Source organism: Oncorhynchus clarkii, chromosome 22 (assembly GCF_045791955.1).
Source record: "Oncorhynchus clarkii lewisi isolate Uvic-CL-2024 chromosome 22, UVic_Ocla_1.0, whole genome shotgun sequence".
Classification (NCBI taxonomy): domain Eukaryota; kingdom Metazoa; phylum Chordata; class Actinopteri; order Salmoniformes; family Salmonidae; genus Oncorhynchus; species Oncorhynchus clarkii.
In genome coordinates, this window is record NC_092168.1 from 40,017,034 (window position 1) to 40,037,511 (window position 20,478).

The window sequence follows — 20,478 nt, forward strand, 5'->3', positions numbered from 1 at the left end:
GAGGAACTGGAGGAGATCCTTGGAGGAGCTGTTCTCAGAGGAGGACAGGAAGTTGAGGTTGACGATCCAACAGGACACCTCATCCCTCACCTTCAGTGAGTGTGTTGACCTAGAGGTGGAGCTCTACAAAGGCCTGCCTCCCATCTCCATGGCTGAAGATCCTTTGTAGTGGTGGTGGGAGAAGAGATACTCTGCCCGTCCTCACAAACATTACAACAAGCCCCCTCTGTGCTCAAGCCTCCTCCACCCCTAGCGAGAGGGTATTTTCGACTGCAGGGAACACAATAAGCCAGGGGAGGTCCCGACTTCTGCCAGAGAAGACAAATATGTTGATCTTTCTCCAGAACTGCTAAGAAGTGTTAGTCCTTTTGCAGCCTACCTGCATGCCCCAGCCGTGTTGCTATATACCACTGTCTTATCTTCTGCAGCCTACCTGCAGGCCCCAGCCGTGTTGCTATATACCACTGTCTTATCTTCTGCAGCCTACCTGCAGGCCCCACCCGTGTTGCTCTATACCACTGTCTTATCTTCTGCAGCCTACCTGCAGGCCCCACCCGTGTTGCTCTATACCACTGGCTTATCTTCTGCAGCCTACCTGCAGGCCCCACCCGTGTTGCTCTATACCACTGTCTTATCTTCTGCAGCCTACCTGCAGGCCCCACCCGTGTTGCTCTATACCACTGTCTTATCTTCTGCAGCCTACCTGCAGGCCCCACCCGTGTTGCTCTATACCACTGTCTTATCTTCTGCAGCCTACCTGCAGGCCCCACCCATGTTGCTCTATACCACTGTCTTATCTTCTGCAGCCTACCTGCAGGCCCTACCCGTGTTGCTCTATACCACTATTTTCTTTTGCAGGAAAATATTGTTTTAATTTGTTTTGCATTACCATCACCACAACATTAGAGTCTATAATTAGCGATTTGTTCAAAAACATTGCTGTTTCTTTTGCTGTAAATAATTGTTTATTTGATATATTTTACATTTCAGAAAATAAAGCAAATGTTAATTATGATCATAATTTGTTTTGATCGATTTAAGAGTAGTAATACCGTTAAAGTACCGGATCGATAAGCAGCAACCCCCACCCCCCCAAAAAAAACAACAATAGGAATACCGTTAAAGTACCGGATCGATAAGCAGCATCAGCAAGAGTAGTAATACCGTTAAAGTACCGGATCGATAAGCAGCATCAGCAAGAGTAGTAATACCGTTAAAGTACCGGATCGATAAGCAGCATCAGTAAGAGTAGTAATACCGTTAAAATACCGGATCGATAAGCAGCATCAGTAAGAGTAGTAATACCGTTAAAGTACCGGATCGATAAGCAGCATCAGTAAGAGTAGTAATACCGTTAAAGTACCGGATCGATAAGCAGCATCAGTAAGAGTAGTAATACCGTTCAAATCTTAACGATACCCATCCCTACTCTGAACACTGATTTTTTGGCACATAGTGTGTGTGTGTGTGTGTGTGTGTGTGTGTGTGTGTGTGTGTGTGTGTGTGTGTGTGTGTGTAGCTAGAAAGACATGCCTGTGAGCGAGTATATACTTGAATGGACAGCCCTTAGGGAAGCTACTATGTGAGAAAGAATGTCAGGCATTTCACAATGAGGAGAGCTACGGCTGTAGCCCTGGCCTCAACCCCCACCACCCTGCAGAGGACGGAAGGAACGGATGGGGGACATTTCCATCTTAGATTTGCAACATGTTGTGGTCTTACAGTCCTGGGTATCTTATAGGAGAAAGATAGCCCTGAAAGATCTACGACCCAAAGAGGAGTGTTGAACAATAGGGCTGCAGTAAATCCAACCGATTCCAATAGCTATTCTGGGACATGGCCATGTAGTGCTTTCGACATTGTTAAGAGTAACAGCCCGTGACAATGGATCAGGAGGACCATACAGTGCTTTCGACATGGTTAAGAGTAACAGCCCGTGACAATGGATCAGGAGGAACATACAGTGCTTTCAGAAAATAATCACACACCTTTTGCCACATTCTGTTGTGTTACAAAGTGGGATTAAACTAGATTTCATGTTGTGTTACAAAGTGGGATTAAACAAGATTTCATGTTGTGTTACAAAGTAGGATTAAACTAGATTTCATGTTGTGTTACAAAGTGGGATTAAACTAGATTTCATGTTGTGTTACAAAGTGGGATTAAACTAGATTTCATGTTGTTGTGTTACAAAGTAGGATTAAACTAGATGTCATGTTGTGTTACAAAGTGGGATTAAACTAGATTTCATGTTGTTGTGTTACAAAGTAGGATTAAACTAGATGTCATGTTGTGTTACAAAGCGGGATTAAACTAGATTTCATGTTGTTGTGTTACAAAGTGGGATTAAACTAGATTTCATGTTGTTGTGTTACAAAGTAGGATTAAACTAGATGTCATGTTGTGTTACAAAGTGGGATTAAACTAGATGTAATGTTGTTGTGTTACAAAGTAGGATTAAACTAGATTTCATGTTGTGTTACAAAGTGGGATTAAACTAGATTTCATGTTGTTGTGTTACAAAGTGGGATTAAACTAGATTTCATGTTGTTGTGTTACAAAGTGGGATTAAACTAGATTTCATGTTGTGTTACAAAGTGGGATTAAACTAGATTTCATGTTGTTGTGTTACAAAGTGGGATTAAACTAGATTTCATGCTGTTGTGTTACAAAGTAGGATTAAACTAGATTTCATGTTGTTGTGTTACAAAGTAGGATTAAACTAGATTTCATGTTGTTGTGTTACAAAGTAGGATTAAACTAGATTTCATGTTGTTGTGTTACAAAGTAGGATTAAACTAGATTTCATGTTGTTGTGTTACAAAGTGGGATTAAACTAGATTAAACTAGATTTCATGTTGTTGTGTTACAAAGTAGGATTAAACTAGATTTCATGTTGTTGTGTTACATGTAGGATTAAACTAGATTTCATGTTGTTGTGTTACAAAGTAGGATTAAACTAGATTTCATGTTGTTGTGTTACAAAGTGGGATTAAACTAGATTTCATGTTGTTGTGTTACAAAGTGGGATTAAACTAGATTTCATGTTGTTGTGATTTACAAAGTGGGATTAAACTAGATTTCATGTTGTTGTGTTACAAAGTGGGATTAAACTAGATTTCATGTTGTTGTGTTACAAAGTGGGATTAAACTAGATTTCATGTTGTTGTGTTACAAAGTGGGATTAAACTAGATTTCATGTTGTTGTGTTACAAAGTAGGATTAAACTAGATTTGTCATTTTTTGTCAACAATCAAAAAAACTAAAAAAAAACTCTTAATGTCAAAGAGGAAGAAAAATTCTACCATTTGTAAATAAATAAATAATAAAAAACAATATTATATTGAATAAAATAACAATATTGTATTCAAACCTCTGAGTCAATACATGTTAAATAACCCTTTCCAGCGATTACAGCAGTGAGTCTTTCTGGGTAAATCTCTAAGAGATTTGCACACCTGGATTGTACAATAACAGCATTACACTGTGTATTCAGGACAAAGTTCATTTGCCACATTTCTTTGCAGTATTACTTTAGTTCCTTATTGCAAACAGGATGCATGTTTGTATATTTTTATTCCGTAAAGGCTTACTTCTTTTCACTCTCTCAATTACAGTAGTATTGTGGAGTAACTACAATGTTGTTGATCCATCCTCAGTTGTCCTTTCAAAGCCATTAATCTCTGTTTTAAAGTCACCATTGGCCTCAGTGAAATCCCTGAGTGGTTTCCTTCCTCTCTGGCAACATTTTTAGTGACTGGGTGATACACCATCCAAAGTGTAATTAATAACTTCACCATGCTCAAAAGGATATTCAATGTCTGTTTATTTATTTTTTACTCATCTACCAATAAGTGCCCTTCTTTACGAGGCATAGGAAAACCTCCCTGGTCTTTGTAGTTGCATCTGTGTTTGAAATGTACTGCTCAACTGAAGAACCTTACAGATAATTGTATGGGGTACAGAGATGAGGGACTCATAACAAATCACATTAAACACTGTTATTGCACACAGAGTGAGTGCATGCAACTTATTATGCGACTAGTTAAGCAAATTTGTACTCGTATTGTACTCGTATTTGCCATAACTAAGGGGTTGAATATTTATTGACTCAAGACTAGGGCGGTCACGAAATTGTCAGCCGGTGATTGTCAACCAAATAACTGTCGGTCTCACGGTAATTTACCGTTAATTAACATAAACACATTTAGCATCTCATGGCTTCCACACATATACTTTTAAAAAAGGGCTTGTTTTGTTGTGATACTTACATTAACTTTGAAGGCTTGGACAGTGTTGTCCAAGAGAAGAATGTTGCAGCCAACCTCAGTGTGCTGCCTGTCGCGTGCCAGCTCCGACGCCCGGACATTGTAAGATCTGCCAGCAGGCAACTGGAAGCGTGCGGTCATTACGGTCCAACCAGGGTCTGCAACACAGAAAGCAAGCTGACCGTAACAACCTGGCCAATGACAGATCTCTGTAGAGATGATGTGTCAAATCCTTTCAAGTCAGTCTGGCAACGCTCATACAGAATAACGGTTCTGAAATGTATTCTTCTGGAAATAAAACATGTACAGGATTTAAAAGGCCCATTGCAGTCCAAAACATGATTTTTCTGTGTTTTCATATGTATTTCTACACTGAGGTGGGAATAACACAGGGCAGTAAATTAGTTAAAAGACCAATAAGAGGGAGAATGCCAAAACACTCTGCCAATAGCAGCTAGTTTTCAGGTTTCCCCTCCCAACTCACAACCGGACACAAAATGCATGCAATAAAATTGTCCTTTGCAAAGAAGCTATTTTTATTTTGACCGTTTTAATTAAAAACAAATCACAGTAAGGTACTTACATTGCTACCCAGAAATGATTTGATTTGGAGATAAAAACAGCATCATTGGACCTTTAAAAGGGCAGAAAGCTGTAGGTCAGAATCAAATCAAATGTTATTTGTCATCTGCTCTGAATACAACAGGTGAAATACAACCTTACAATGAAATGCTTACTCACAAGCCCTTAACCAACAATGCAATTATAAGAAAATATGGGCCAATGTGCCGCCCTATGGGACTCCCAATCACGGCCAGATGTGATACAGCCTGGAGTTAAACCAGGGACTGTGGTGATGCCTCTTGCACTGAGATGCAGAGCCTTAGACCACCGCGCCACTCGGGAAACAAATTAACATGTGTACCTTGTTAAAAGTTAATTTCTGGAATTTAATGAATTTGAGCCAATCAGTTGTGTTGTGACAAGGTAAGGGTGGGTGGTATACAGAAGATAGCCCTATTTGGTACAAGAGCAAGTCCATATTATGGCAAGAACAGCTCAGATAAGCAAAGAGAAACGACAGTCCATCATTACTTTAAGACATGAAGGTCAGTCAATCCTGGAACACTTCCAACATTTCAAGAACTTTGAAAGTTTCTTCAGGTGCAGTCGCAAAAACTATCAAGCGCTATGATGAAACTGGCTCTCATGAGGACCGCCACAGGAAAGGAAGACCCAGAGTTACCTCTGCTGCAGAGGATAAGTTCATTTGAACGCTGCAGCCCAAATAAATACCTCAAGTTCAAGTAACAACATCAACTGTTCAGATTGCGTGAATCAGGCCTTCATGGTAGAATTGCTGCAAAGAAACCACTACTAAAGGACACCAATAGAAAGAGACTTTCTTGGGACAAGAAACACGAGCAATGGAAATTTAGACCATTGGAAATCTGTCCTTATTGGTTCCTACCCCCATGTCTTTGAGAGACGCAGAGTAGGTGAACAGATGATCTCCACATGTGTGGTTCCCACCGTGAAGCATGGAGGAGGTGGTGTGATGGTGCTTTGCTGGTGACATTGGTTTATTTAGAATTCAAGGCACACTTAACCAGCATGGCTACCACAGCATTCTGCAGCGATACGCCATCCCATCTGGTTTGCGCTTAGTGGGACTATCATTTGTTTCTCAACAGCACAATGACCTAAAACACCTCCAGGCTGTGTAAGGGCTATTTTACCAAGAAGGAGAGTGATGGAGTGCTGCATCAGATGACCTGGCCTCCACAATCCCCCGACCTCAACCCAATTGAGATGGTTTGGGATGAGTTGGACCGCAGAGTGAAGGAAAATCAGCCAACAAGTGCACAGCATATGTGGGAACTCTTTCAAGACTGTTGGAAAGCCTTCCAGGTGAAGCAGGTTGAGAGAATGCCAAGAGTGTGCAAAGCTGTCATCAAGGCAAATGGTGGCTATTTGAAGAATCTCAAATAGCCACTTGAATAAGTAGGTGTCCAAACTTTTGACTGGTACTGTATGTTCACTAGTTCGCTAGTAATTTGCTAGCATTTGTTAACATTATGTATTTTTATCTTTGGAAAGAAATAACGCCCTTTGTGTGCACTGCCGGTGACACACATACCCCGGTACGGTACAGGAACGGTAATTAAATCTGGATAACGGCCAACCCTACTATACAGTACTATTGACATCAGCACTCAGCTAACAAACTTGCACATCCAGAAGGGGCAACAAGTGCTCCATCTGACAAGAATGAAAATTAATGGGGAGTACAGACAAACCTACATGCTGACTGGGAAGAACATAATTCCATGTTAACTGTCTGTCTGCCTGTCATATGGAGGTTCTGAGAATTGTACACGAGACCGGCTACAGTACGTGGAAAAAGATTAGTGACTTAAGAAAGGCCTTGGGGATGACATATTACGGCTCACGAGTCACGCATATTGTATGGAATGAGCAGCATGCGATATGATACATATTGTATGGAATGAGCAGCATGCGATATGATACATATTGTATGGAATGAGCAGCATGCGATATGATACATATTGTATGGAATGAGCAGCATGTGATATGATACATATTGTATGGAAAGAGCAGTATGTGATATGATACATATTGTATGGAATGAGCAGCATGCGATATGATACATATTGTATGGAATGAGCAGCATGCGATATGATACATATTGTATGGAATGAGCAGCATGTGATATGATACATATTGTATGGAAAGAGCAGTATGTGATATGATACATGCTGTATGGAAAGAGCAGTATGTGATACATATGTACATAATAATATGGGCTCGGGTGGCAAAGGTCAAGTCATGCATCCTCCAAAACCTGACCTGCCAAACCACGCTTTGTAACACCCGCCCGGAGCAATGTGCCAGAGGAAACATCGTTCACCTGACAACCGGGGTCAGCCTGCAGGCGCCCTGCCCGCCACAAGGAGTCGCTAGATCGCAATGAGACAAGTAAACCCCCCCCCCCCCCTGGCCAAACCCTCCCCTAACCCGGAGGAGGCTGGGACAATTGTGCACCACCCTATGGGACTCCCGATCACAGCCAGTTGTGATACAGCCCGGGATCAAACCCGGGTCTGTAGTGACACCTCTAGCACTGCAATGCAGTGAGGCCCGAATGGTTTCATTTATAAATCTAAAGCTGTGTGTGTGTGTGTGTGTACTATGATGCTGTTCACTGATGCTCAACATGTGAGGCGCCACAGCTGAGGCTTGTCTTCTCCCATCCCAATGAGAGGAGGACAAAGCAAAGCCCAGTGAGTTGGCGCTCCGTCAGGCAACAGGAGGCCGGCTGCTCAGGCCTCTGCTCCTCTCCTCTCCCGGAAGGGAGAACGCTCCGGAAGCGTACTTCCATTATTGCTTACTCCAGTAAGCAAAGCTTCCAAACACTGGGCCTGGGCTCCCGTGTGTGTGTGTAGCAGGCCTCTTGACCCCAGTGCTTCCCTCACCGGTAGGCTCCGGTGCACTCGGCTTATTACAAACACAGACAGCCCAGCAGCCTTTCTGTCTCCCATCCTCCCCCCTACGTACCAGTCCTTCCCACTCACCCCTCTGCCTCTCTACTATCAACAGGATATTAGAAAAGCCCAGAAGAATCTCAGGAGATCTCTCTGTCCTGCTCCAGCAAGGTGCTGCAGTGCAGTTTACACTGGCCACAGAGAAACAGGTGATCACAGATTTAGAGATGAGAGCGTCTTCATCTTCATGTGAGCTGATAGGGAAAGACGACTGGTGAGCGCTGCATATTTTAAAAAAAAAGTGAAGTAGCTAGCTTTCACGAGGCACCTACTTGGCAAAGCACAGGGATCAGAAGCAGTGAGTCAATCATCAGACAGCAGCTACATTAGAAAAGGAGGAGTCACTATGGGGAATCCCCACTGAGATCCACCCAGGTCGACAGCTAGCGTGACAACTCAGGCACAACAATACAACTAAGAACAGAGAGGCTTGTTTAAGGAAACAAAAACAGGAGACGACGGTTCACAGCTCGAACAGTAGAAGAAAAAGCAACACTACAGGTTTGCTGTACTAGTATCTAGGACAGCACATATAAATGGACAGAACACACAGAAGAGAAGGGGAAAAAAAGAATGCCTATTTTTTTAAGAGGGTGTGCTTAGTGTTTGTGGGTAGCTCAAATGACTCTGTACCGGTACCCCCCTGTTTATTGCCTCACTATTGTTATTTACTGATGCTCTTTAATTATTTGTAAATCTTATCTTTTACTTTTACTTTTTTTAACCAACTGCATTGTTGGTTAAGGGCTTGTGAGTCAGCATTTCACTGTAAGGTTGTATTTCACCTGTTGAATTCGGAGCATGTGACAAATAACATTTGATTTGATTCTGACCTACAGCTTTCTGCCCTTTTAAAGGTCCAATGATGCCGTTTTTATCTCAAAATCAAATCATTTCTGGGTAACAATGTAAGTACCTTACTGTGATTTGTTTTCAATTAAAAAGGGCCAAAATAAAAATAGCTTCTTTGCAAAGGACAATTTTATTGCATGAATTTTGCTAGGAGTGTCCGGAAGTGGCCTGAGTTGGGAGGGGAAACCTGAAAACTAGCTGCTATTGGCAGAGTGTTTTGGCATTCTCCCTCTTATTGGTCTTTTAACTAATTTACTGCCCTGTGTTATTCCCACCTCAGTGTAGAAATACATATGAAAACACAGAAAAATCATGTTTTGGACTGCAATGGGCCTTTTAAATCCTGTACATGTTTTATTTCCAGAAGAATACATTTCAGAACCGTTATTCTGTATGAGCGTTGCCAGACTGATTTGACACATCATCTCTACAGCGACCATGCCGTGTCTGTAGGGCAACAATGCCTCCGTCTCTGTAAAAGACACTCTCCATGTCCTAACTCTACCACAAACCTTCCTGGACTAGGCTGACACACTCTTCCCCTGGCTGCAAATCCAATGAAGGATCACTGACTGATGTCTCTCACACAATGTCTGTCCAATACATATGTTAGGCTTATTCTCTAGGCGGATGTAAGCACCATTCAACACCAGCTGCATCAAAAATTGGAGAGATCACCGTTACGCTTCATTTAATATGAGCAAAGAGATGGGCTAGATAAAGACTGAGCATACGAATGTGGTGAAGAACGACAACACAAACTCCAAGTCGCAATTTGTTTCCTGCTCATTGTTTCTGAGGACGTTCGCTGTTGAACATTTTGAACCGCCATCATCACATATCATATTGAACGGAAACAAAAAAATATCCCATTGGCGTCTACTGAAGACCTAAAATGTTTCATTCATCTATGAGAATAAGGTCAGTGAAGAGACAATGACAGACCATAAAGCTACAATAAATCAATTTGTTATTTACAGCACTAGTCAAACTTTTGGACACACCTACTCATTCAAGGGTTTTTCTTTATTTTTACTATTTTCCACATTGTAGAATAACAGTGAAGACATCAAAACTATTAAATAACACACATGGAATCATGTAGTAAACAAAAAAAAAGTGTTAAACAAATCAAAATACATTTTTAAATGTGAGATTCTTCAAATAGCCACCCTTTGCATTCTCTCCACCAACTTCATGAGGTAGTCACCTGGAATGCATTTCAACTAACAGGTGTGCCTTGTTAAAAATTCATTTGTGGGATTTCTTTCCTTCTTAATGCATTTCAGCCAATCAGTTGTGTTGTGACAAGGTAAGGGTGGTATACAGAAGAGAGCCCTATTTGGTAAAAGACCAAGTCCATATTGTGGCAAGAGCAACTCAATTAAGCAAAGAGAAACGACAATCAATCAGTACTTTAAGACATGATGGTCAGTCAATCCAACATTTCAAGAACTTCGAAAGTTTCTTCATGTGCAGTCTAAAAAACAATCAAGCACTATGATGAAACTGGCTCTCATGAGGACCGCCACAGGAAAGGAAGACCCGGAGTTACCTCTGCTGCAGAGGATAAGTTCATTAGAGTTACCAGACTCTGGAAATCACAGCCCAAATAAATGTTTCAGAGTTCAAGTAAAAGACACATCTCAACATCAACTGTTCAGAGGAGACTGCGTGAATCAGTCCTTCATGGTTGAATTGCTACAAAGAAACCACTTCCAAAGGATACCAATAAGAAAAATATACTTGCTTGGGCCAAAAAGCACAAGCAATGGACATTAGACCTGGTAAAAATCTGTCCTTTGGTCGGATGATTTTTGGTTCCAACTGCCTTTGTGAGACACGCATGTGTGGTTCCCACCGCTGAAGCATGGAGGAGGCGGCGTGATGGTGCTTTGCTGGTGACACTGTCTGTGATTTTTTTTAGAATTCAAGGCACACTTAACCAGCATGGCTACCACAGCATTCTGCAGCGATATGTCATCCCACCTGGGACTATCATTTGTTTTTCAACAAGACAATGACCAATGTGTTATTTCATAGTTTGATGTCTTCACTATTGTTCTACAATATCGAAAATATTACAAATAAAGAAAAACTATTGAATGAGTAGGTATGTCCAAACTTTTGACTGGCATTGTAAATCAAAATCAAATCACATTTTTTTGCATCCCTGTTCGTGAGCATTTCTCATTTGCTAAAATAATCCAGCCATCTGACAGGTGTGGCATATAAAGAAGCTGATTAAACAGTATGATCATTACACAGGTGCACCTTGTGCTGGGGACAATTAAAGGAGTCACTACAGATCCGTGTTCATTGTGGTGCCATTCATCCTCCGCCATCACCTCATGCTTCACCATGATAACGCAAGGTCAGCCCCACGTCACAAGGACCTGTACACAATTCCTGGAACCTGAAAATGTCCCAGTTCTTCCATGGCCTGCATACTGACTAGACATACTGACCCATTTAGCATATTTGGGATGCTCTGGATTGATGTTTACGACAGCGTGTTCCAGTTCCGGACAATATCCAGCAACTTCGCATAGAAGAGTGCGACAACATTCTCCAGACCATAGTCGACAGCCTGTTCAACTCCATGTGAAGGAGATGTATCGCGCTGCATAAGGCAAAGGGTGGTCACACCGGATACTGACTGGTTTTCTGATCCACGCCCCCTACCTTTTTTATGGTATCTGTGGCCAAAATGCATACCTGTATTCCCAGTCATGTGAAATCCATAGATTAGGGCCTAATGAACTTATTTCAATTGACTGATTTCCTTATAGGAACTGTAACTCAGTAAAATCTTTGTTCGGGTCAGGGCACTGGGTGGAGGCCAGCTAGTGGTGACTATTTAACAGTCTGATGGCTCCCAGAGAGCAAGTACTATTTGTCCCAGACAGCCATCATCTCAGACCCTCAAAAAAATATATACATTTCATACAATCCCATAAATAGCACTTTTTGAGTTGTGTTGTGCTCTCCCATCTCTCTTCCATCCCCTCCTTTCCCCCTTCTATTTTCCTGCTCCTACTGTGGGGAAATGTTTTGTGTGTATGCCCTTTTCTCTTTCAGCCTCCACTCTGCCTGTCACTCCCGAGCAAGACCATTATGCAAATTGCAATAATCAACTCCTTGGAGAAACCATTCATTCTCTCAAGGCCATTCATAGCTGAGTGGCCAGCGGCCCACAGGGGGTGGAGGCTGGGGGATAGTGTTGGGGGGGGATGCAGTTTACAACCGAGGCTTTCACACAAGAGAGAGTTTCAGTCCTTTCCTAGAACATCAAGTTTAACGTATTCTGAGCACACAAACAGTGCTCAAAAGGTCAGCTAGATGAGACGAGCAGAGCGGCGGCCATAGACGTGGTAAAGGAGTCAACGGAACAACAGATTGAATGTGCACCAACAAATCTGATCTAAAAAAAAGGGGATGATGTATTGTATTGTAACAGGTCCACAATGTGGTTACTTAAGTCCGATGTGGATAAATGTGGAGGTTTTAGCTGCATAACATGTAGAACTTGTCGCTTTTCAGGTTTAGAAGTAGTGACTGCTAAATGCTAACTCCCGTTCGTATAAGATGGTTAGCATAGCTAGCATACAGAAATCGGTGGTGGTATTCAACGTCAATGTGAACTGTAATGCAGTTTTTTGGTAACGATGACATGAACATGTATTCGGGTTGACATTCATACAAGCATTACACACTGATTTTTTACCTCAACATAGTGTGAAATACACATTAACAATAGCCTAAATGTAGGGTAATTTAGCTCGTTGGCAATAAGGAGACTCGGTTTCTTTCCCCCACGAGTTCTCATGGTATTTCCATTAGTGATGCACCGATATGACAGTTTTGGCCGATACCGATATCCAATATTTTCCTTGCCAAAAAAACCTATACCGATAACCTATATTTTATTTGTGTTTTAAGCATCCTAGTACAGTTAAATAGTTAACACACACATGAACGCAGCGGTCTAAGGCACTGCATCTCAGTGCAAGATGTGTCACTACAGTCCCCAGTTCGAATCCAGGCTGTATCACATCTGGCCGTGATGAAAACATAATCAAAACCTATTTCTTTCACTTACTTGCTGTGCTGTTTTGTTGTTCATTTGTTCGGGATTTCTATGGAATGCCGTTTGGGTCTTTGCGTGTCAAAAAAGATATGTGTAAATAACACTATTTGACCAATCAGGACTGAATATGACTGCACGTCACGTAATAATTTAACGAGTTCATATTTTTTGGTTGTAGTTCTTACACATTGATTACACTATCACTTGCATTTCATATGTCCCAACGATTCATCAATATGTATGCTATGATGCTTGTAAAGTTGTCAAGCGCACCTACAGTGCTGGTCATTAAAAAAAAAGCTAGCAAGCTCATGGATGCAAACAATGTTCTTCCTCAAAAACATAACAAAACTACATAATTTAGGTATCATCTAAAATAACCCTAATTTAGAAGACAGTTCTTAGTTGATTAATGGTGGTCAGACCCATCTATGGGAAGCTTGCCACAATAGTGGACTTTGCGGTTAGCCTTCAAAATAAAACTATAGCATAATTCCACTATTTGTATTAATTAGCATTTTTTATTTTATCTTTATTTAACTAGGCAAGTCAGATGTTTTACCTTGTCAGCTCGGGGATTCGATCTTGCTACCTTCCGGTTACTAGTCCAAAGCTCTAACCACTAGGCTACCTGCCGCCCCAATGACATACTTTTTTTTAAAGGCAAACTGCAAATTCCACTATTGTGCCTAATCCTTATTGTGGCTAGCTTCACAACACATAACCAGGTCCGGTCGAGCCTCACTAGCCAGATGAAGCTAGCTGGCTTCTTATAACGTTAGCTTTGGGCAACACGGTTAAATAGCTGGCTAGCTATTTATTTTCATGAACTGAAGTTCAATTTCAATAGGTGAACAACAAGCGACAACCTAGCTAATACTTACTCACAAGGATTCTTAAATCATTGCTAAGAATAATGAAAATGACTGCAGTTTCAACTGGTCATTGTTTTCAGGCTGGTTGTATTGGCGCTAGCTAGGTACCAAGCTAAAGCTAGCTACCCCAGAAGTTGCCGTCGAGCAAATGATGCTTTATTACCAACGCAGTATTGTAAACATTGTTTGTGGCCAGTGTTTGCTTGTTTGCAGACGTTTATGTTCAGCTTTGACAGTGCTACTGTATCTTTTTTGACACGCAAAAGACCCAAATGGTGTTCAATGGTATGTTTGTCGTGAAGCTAATAGCAGTGACGCTATTACTGTGTAACTCCGGTAGGGCAACATCTGAAAAATAGCGTACTTGGTAGTGTGCCCTGGTGCTCGACCAGTCGGTGAAAGCCAACATCACCCACGACAGAGAACAGTTGATTGACAAGGGCAATGAATTCCATTATATTGGTTTGAATGGATTTTGCCTTCGAGTTATCATCTCGCTGAAATTTTCTTACTCTTTCAAATGACTGCTCGACTTGTTGACTGCTCGATCCACACAGCAGACATTGTGGGCTAGGTTAAGAATGCTGTGTTGCACGTGTAGCTCAAAATTTTACTTGGCATCATTACGTCGTGTACCTACGTAATATAGGTATGCAAGGTAACTTTGACAACGGTTTTTAACATCGGGCCAATACCGATGTTGGAAATTTTAGCTAATAATCGTCCGATTCCGATATGTTCACCAATATATCGTGCATCCCTAATTTCCATTGTTTTGGTCGAATTCGATTGACCTCTTTACAGCATCTATAGGGTTGGGCTGGCCTTGTGTGTCGCACCTCCCGACGTTAAGTATTATGACGTCTGTGCCTCCAGAAGGCCTGTGTCCTCATGAGGTCTCATGACATGATGACTCTCTGCTCTGTCACGACATATAAACTGGTACAAATATAACCCTAGGCTACAGCCTAATAATACAGCGTATTGGTCAAATCAAAATACATTACGATTCAGTCATTAAAACCATCCTAAAGCGATGCACGTTTAACATTTGATCAGTCATCCAGTACAATGCTGTGAGGGGGAACTGGTTACACAACATCATTCAAGAGGCTCGGATTGAAAACAAGAGACCCTCTCTTTCCCATTGCACTAGACTCATGACTTTCAGAAAAAGAAACATACATTTGATTAAAGCAGCACATTCTCCAGATTTTCTTCTGCTTACGTTAGCAGGTTTAAATGTTAGGGGGCCGTGTTCTGATCACGCAGCAAATTTCTTCCCGCATCCACCTTGACCTTGCACCTTCCTGTGTGGCAGCTGTCGCGGAGGGGAAGCCAGGTGTGTCATGGAGGGGGCCCCCTGCTGCTCCTGCGACCCACTTATGGCCAACGATAGAGCCAACTAGAGGCATCATACCTGCCCTGATGGGCAACTAACGGCCCGGGCAGATTACAGTCGGCTACCTCCAGAGGGGAATCAACATGCAGGATGAGGCAGGGGGAACCAGCTAAGGAGTTCCAGGGAGATTGATAGGCTGTAAGTGAATCAGCCTCTGTTCATTAGAAGAGCTGTAGAAAATGCCCCAGAGCTGCTCAAGCTCAGGCTGCTGGAGATTGCTAATAGTCTGGGAGGAAGTTAGCCCTTGTGAATTCTTTACGACTAGTTTCCGATGCATCTCAGACTTGGACACAAAAACTTCCTCTGTGGGCTCTGTGTGACTTCCAAGTTTTAAAATGGAGAGGATCCTGGCGCAGTGTGGGTAGAGTGAATTATGGACACACACAAGTGACCCTCTGTTCTTCAGGCTGTGTTGCTAAGAACACTGCCAAGGCATGTGTCAGGCCGTCTGTCTGTCAAGGCATGTGTCAGTCCTAACTCACAACCATAGACATTGACTTGTCTTGTTAATGGTATTGGTGAGATAGAAAAGCGTGAGAAAGTTTGGAAAAGGCTCTTGGAATTTGGACAGGAACTGATCAGCAACTGCTGTCAGTCAGTTTGATACATATCAGTCAGTTGTGACATGTGCCCATTTCTTAGAATCACACTGGAGTGGTCAGACGTGGTGGAGATTCTGGAGAAGGGAAACTCCAATTATATAAGAAAACTGACATTTGAATTGTGCCTAATCCTCTTCAGACAAGGGCTTTATCGTCACATCCAGATATGACCATTAGCTTTTAATTTCAGATGAACAACACTCTGCTCAGTCCTCCTGCTAATCATGCGCTGACCCATGGAGAGGGAAGAAGAGTGGAAATAAAAAATGGCATCAGTGTGGAAACCCTTCCCTCTCTCTCGGTCTCTGAAAGAGGAAACGAGGAGTCATCTGAGAAACCACATAGGCCTACTTTATCTGTTTCCATTCTAACTGGCATGAGCCTTTTTCTGCCTCGCAACATTTAAACTCTCAAACGGAGTTCACACACACACACACACACACACACACACACACACACACACACAGCTTATAGAAGGCATAAAAAATGAATTGCCAGTTGTGTAAATAATCACCTTGGAGAGGTTTAGTGCCTTTGACGAGGGTGTCACACTGAAAACACTGTGTTTAACTATCTTTGTGGGTACCAGAAGTCCTCACAAGGATAGTAAAACAAGGTGGATATTTTGCCGGTCCGCACAAGGAAAAACAAAAGTTTAGGTTTATAATTAAGGTTAGGAGTTACGGTTAGATTTAGGGTTAGTGAAAATAGGATTTTGGATGGTAATTAATTATTTGATCCTCACACAAGGACAGCAATACAAAACACTCTGTATGTGTGTGTGTGTTCACATCTGTGTGTGTGTGTGTGTGTGTGTGTGTGTGTGTGTGTGTGTGTGTGTTCACGTCTGGTCTGAGAATGTGACCTAAAAGGCCCAGCAGCACATTTATCTGATGAGTGTTTCTACTGATGTATAATGTAGCTCCCACTAGGTTTCCCTGCCGTTGAGCTACTCTAACATTTCCCCTCTGAGATAAGATTCATCTGAACATTTTCTCAAAACAACCACTTCCTCCTCAAACACAAATTTTGACAGATTGGTTATTTTTAAGGGATATTTATACATGCAATTGTAGAACTGGAATTCTCATGAAGGAAGCTTCCACTTTTTTTTACCACTTCTCAGAAATCAGTCTGTCACATTCATCTCACACGAAATGCAGAGGCAGAGAGGGAAAAAACGTGTGGCGTAATCAATTTGTGCCGTGAGAAGCCAGTGGTGGAGGTACAGCTATGGCTGCGGGTTGAGCAGCAAGGCATTCCCATGTAAAAATCTCCATGAAGATCATAGCAGCACATCAAATTTGGTGTAAAATGATAGCTAACAGTCTATTTTTCATAAATAAATTGTTCAAACATTTACCATCCTAAAAATGTGGAAGAAGCAAACGCTTTGGTTTCTGGTCAAACAGTTTGAAAATGGGGCTAAGAAAACATCTACCAAAAGTCTAAAAATATATTAGAAATACGGTTTCTTCAGAAAGGATTCACACCCTTCAACTTTTTCCACATTTTGTTTCGTTTCAGCCCGAATTTAAAATGGATTAAATTGCGATTTGGCCTACACACTACACCTCATCACACCAAAGTGTAATTATGTTTTTGAATTTTGTACAAATTATTTAAAAATGAAAAGCTGAAATGCCTCGAGTCAATAAGTATTCAACCCCTTTGTTATGGAAAGCCTAAATAAGTTCATGAGTACCAATGTGCTTAACAAGTCACATAATAAGTAGCATGAACTCACTGTGTGCAATAATAGTGTTTAACATGACTTCTGAATGACTACCTCATCTCTATAACTCACACATACAGATAATTGTACGGTTCCTCAGTCGAGCAGTGATTTTCAAACACAGATTCAACCACAAACACCAGAGAGGTTTTGCAATGCCTCGCAAAGAAGGGAACCTATTAGTAGATGGGTAAAAAATAAAAAAGCAGACATTGAATATCCCTTTGAGCATGGTGAAGTTACTAACTTACACTTTGGATGGTGTATCAATACACCCAGTCACTACAAAGACACAGGTGTCCTTCCTAACTCAGTGGCCGGAGAGGTAGGAAACCGCTCCGGGATTTCACTATGAGGCCAATGACGACTTTAAAACAGAGTTTAATGGCTGTGATGGGAGAAAACTGAGGATGAATCAACAACAACATTGTAGTTACTCCACAATAATAACCTAATTAACAGAGTGAAAAGAAGGAAGCTTTTACAGAATAAAAAATATTCAAAAACATGCATTTTTTTGCAACACACTAAAGTAAAACTGCAAAAAATGTGGCAAAAAAATGAACTTTGACCTGAATACAAAGCGTTATGTTTTAGCCAAATGCAACGCAACACTTCACTGAGTACCACGTACCAAATTTTCAAGCACGGTGGGGCTGCATCATGTTATGGGTATGCTTGTCATCGGCAAGAACTAGGGTGTTTATCATAAAATAAATGGAATAAAGCTAAGCACAGAGAAAAATCCTAGAGGAACACCTGATTCAGTCTGCTTTCCAAACAGATACTGGGAGATGAATTCACCTTTCAGCAGGACAATAACCTAAAAAAAAGGCCAAATATACATTGGAGTTTCTAACCGAGATGAAATGTAATATACCCGAGTGGCCTAGTTACAATGTTGACATAAAATGGGTTTAAAAATCAATGTCAAGAGTTGAAAATGGCTGTCTAACATTGCTCAAAACAAATTGATAGCTGTAATTGCTGCTAATGGTGATTCTAACAAGTATTGACTCAGGGGGTTGAAAACGTATGTAAATCCGATTAGTGTTTTATATACAGTACCAGTCAAAAGTTTGAACACACAAGGTTGGAAAAGCATTCCATGTGAAGCTGGTTGAGAGAATGCCAAGAGTGTGCAAAGCTGTCATCAAGGCAAAGGGTGACTAATTTGAAGATCTCAAATATATTTTTGATTTGTTTAAGACTTTTATTATTATTTTCTACATTGTAGAATAATAGTGAAGACTTCAAAACTATGAAATAACACATATGGAATCATGTAGAACCAAAAAAGCATTTAACAAATTCAAATAAATTAGAGATTCTTCAAAGTAGCCACCCTTTCTTTGCCTTGATGACAGCTTTACACACTCTTGGCATTCCTTCAACCAGCTTCTTTAGGAATGATTTTCCAACAGTCTTGAAGGAGTTTCCACATACGCTGAGCACTTGTTGGCTGCTTTTCCTTCACTCTGTGGTCCAACTCATCCCAAACCATCTCAATTGGGTTGAGGTCGGGTGATTGTGGAGGCCAGGTCATCTGATGCAGCACTCCATCACTCTCCTTCTTGGTCAAATAGCCCTTACACAGCTTGGAGGTGTGTTGGGTCATTGTCCTGTTGAAAAACAAATGATGGTCCCACTAAGCGCAAAACAGATGGGATGGAGTATCACTGCAGAATGCTGTGGTAGCCATGCTGGTTAAGTGTGCCTTGAATTCTAAATAAATCACAGACAGTGTCACCAGCAAAGTACCCCCACACCATCACACCTCCTCCATGCCTCACGGTGGGAACCACACATGCAGAGATCATCTGTTCAAGTACTCGGTGTCTCACAAAGACACGGCGGTTGGAACCAAAAATCTAAAATTTGGACTCATCAGACCAAAGGACAGATTTCCACCGGTCTAGTGCCCATTGCTCATGTTTCTTGGTCCAAGCAAGTCTACTTCTTATTTTGGTCCTTTAGAAGTGGTTTCTTTGCAGTTCGACCACGAAGGACTGATTCACTCAGTCTCCTCTGATCAGTTGATGTTGAGATGTGCCCGTTAATTGAACTCAGTGAAACATTTATTTGGGCTGCAATTTCTGAGTCTGGTAACTCTAATGAACTTATCCTCTGCAGTAGAGGTAACTCTGGGTCTTCCATTCCTGTGGCGGTCCTCATGAGAGCCAGTTTCAACAAAGCAATTGTTGAAAAAAAACAGTTTTTGCGACTGCCCTTGAAGAAACTTTCAAAGTTCTTGAAATTTTCCGGATCGACTGACCTTCCTTCATGTCTCAAAGTAATCATTTCGCTTTGCTTATTTAAGCTGTTCTTGCCATAATATGGACTTGGTCTTTCACCAAATAGCGCTATCTTCTGTATACCACCCCCTACCTTGTCACAATGCAACTGACTGGCTCAAACGCATTAAGAAAGAAAGAAATTCCACAAATGAACAAGACACACCTGTTAATAGAGATGCATTCCAACCTCATGAAAATATATTTAGATGTTTAACACTTTTGGTTACGACATGAATCCATGTCCATGTGATATTTCATAGTTTTGATAGTCTTCACTATTATTCTACAATGTAGAATAGAGTAAAAATAAAATAAAAACCCTGGAACGAGTAGGTGTGTCCAAACCTGACTGGTACTGTATATATTTTCAGTAGAAATTATATATATTTTTAAATATATAACAAATAATAATTTAAAAGTCCTTGAGCATAGAGTTGTATGGTTTGCTTAACTTTAAAACCAATGGTCTTTGGCAGTGACATTATGTTAAAGTGCAATTGACCAGCAGTAAACAAGATATTGTCTTGAGCATGAGAGCATGTGACACGTATTCCCACCGGGCTCCCAAGCGGTGCAGCAGTCTAAGGCACTGCATCTCAGTGCAAGAGGCAGAATGGTACAATCTAGTCCCAATTTAACACCTGCTCCCTACTAGGTGTAGAATCTAGTCCCAATTTAACACCTGCTCCCTACTAGGTGTAGAATCTAGTCCCAATTTAACACCTGCTCCCTACTAGGTGTAGAATCTAGTCCCAATTTAACACCTGCTCCCTACTAGGTGTAGAATCTAC

The 20,478-nt window shown here is 41.4% G+C and overlaps 1 protein-coding gene across 3 annotated transcripts in view; it reads right to left on the reverse strand.

The window, feature by feature from the left end:
• The window catches only part of LOC139380896 (tyrosine-protein phosphatase non-receptor type 4-like), a 97,362-nt gene that overhangs the window by 66,234 nt on the left and 10,650 nt on the right, over nt 1–20,478 (reverse strand). For all 3 annotated transcript variants that reach the window (XM_071124050.1, XM_071124049.1, XM_071124051.1), the window contains exon 2: nt 4,272–4,426. In XM_071124050.1, coding sequence (XP_070980151.1) covers nt 4,272–4,409 — 138 coding nt within the window. In that variant the 5' untranslated portion in view covers nt 4,410–4,426. The remainder of the gene's footprint in view (nt 1–4,271; nt 4,427–20,478) is intronic.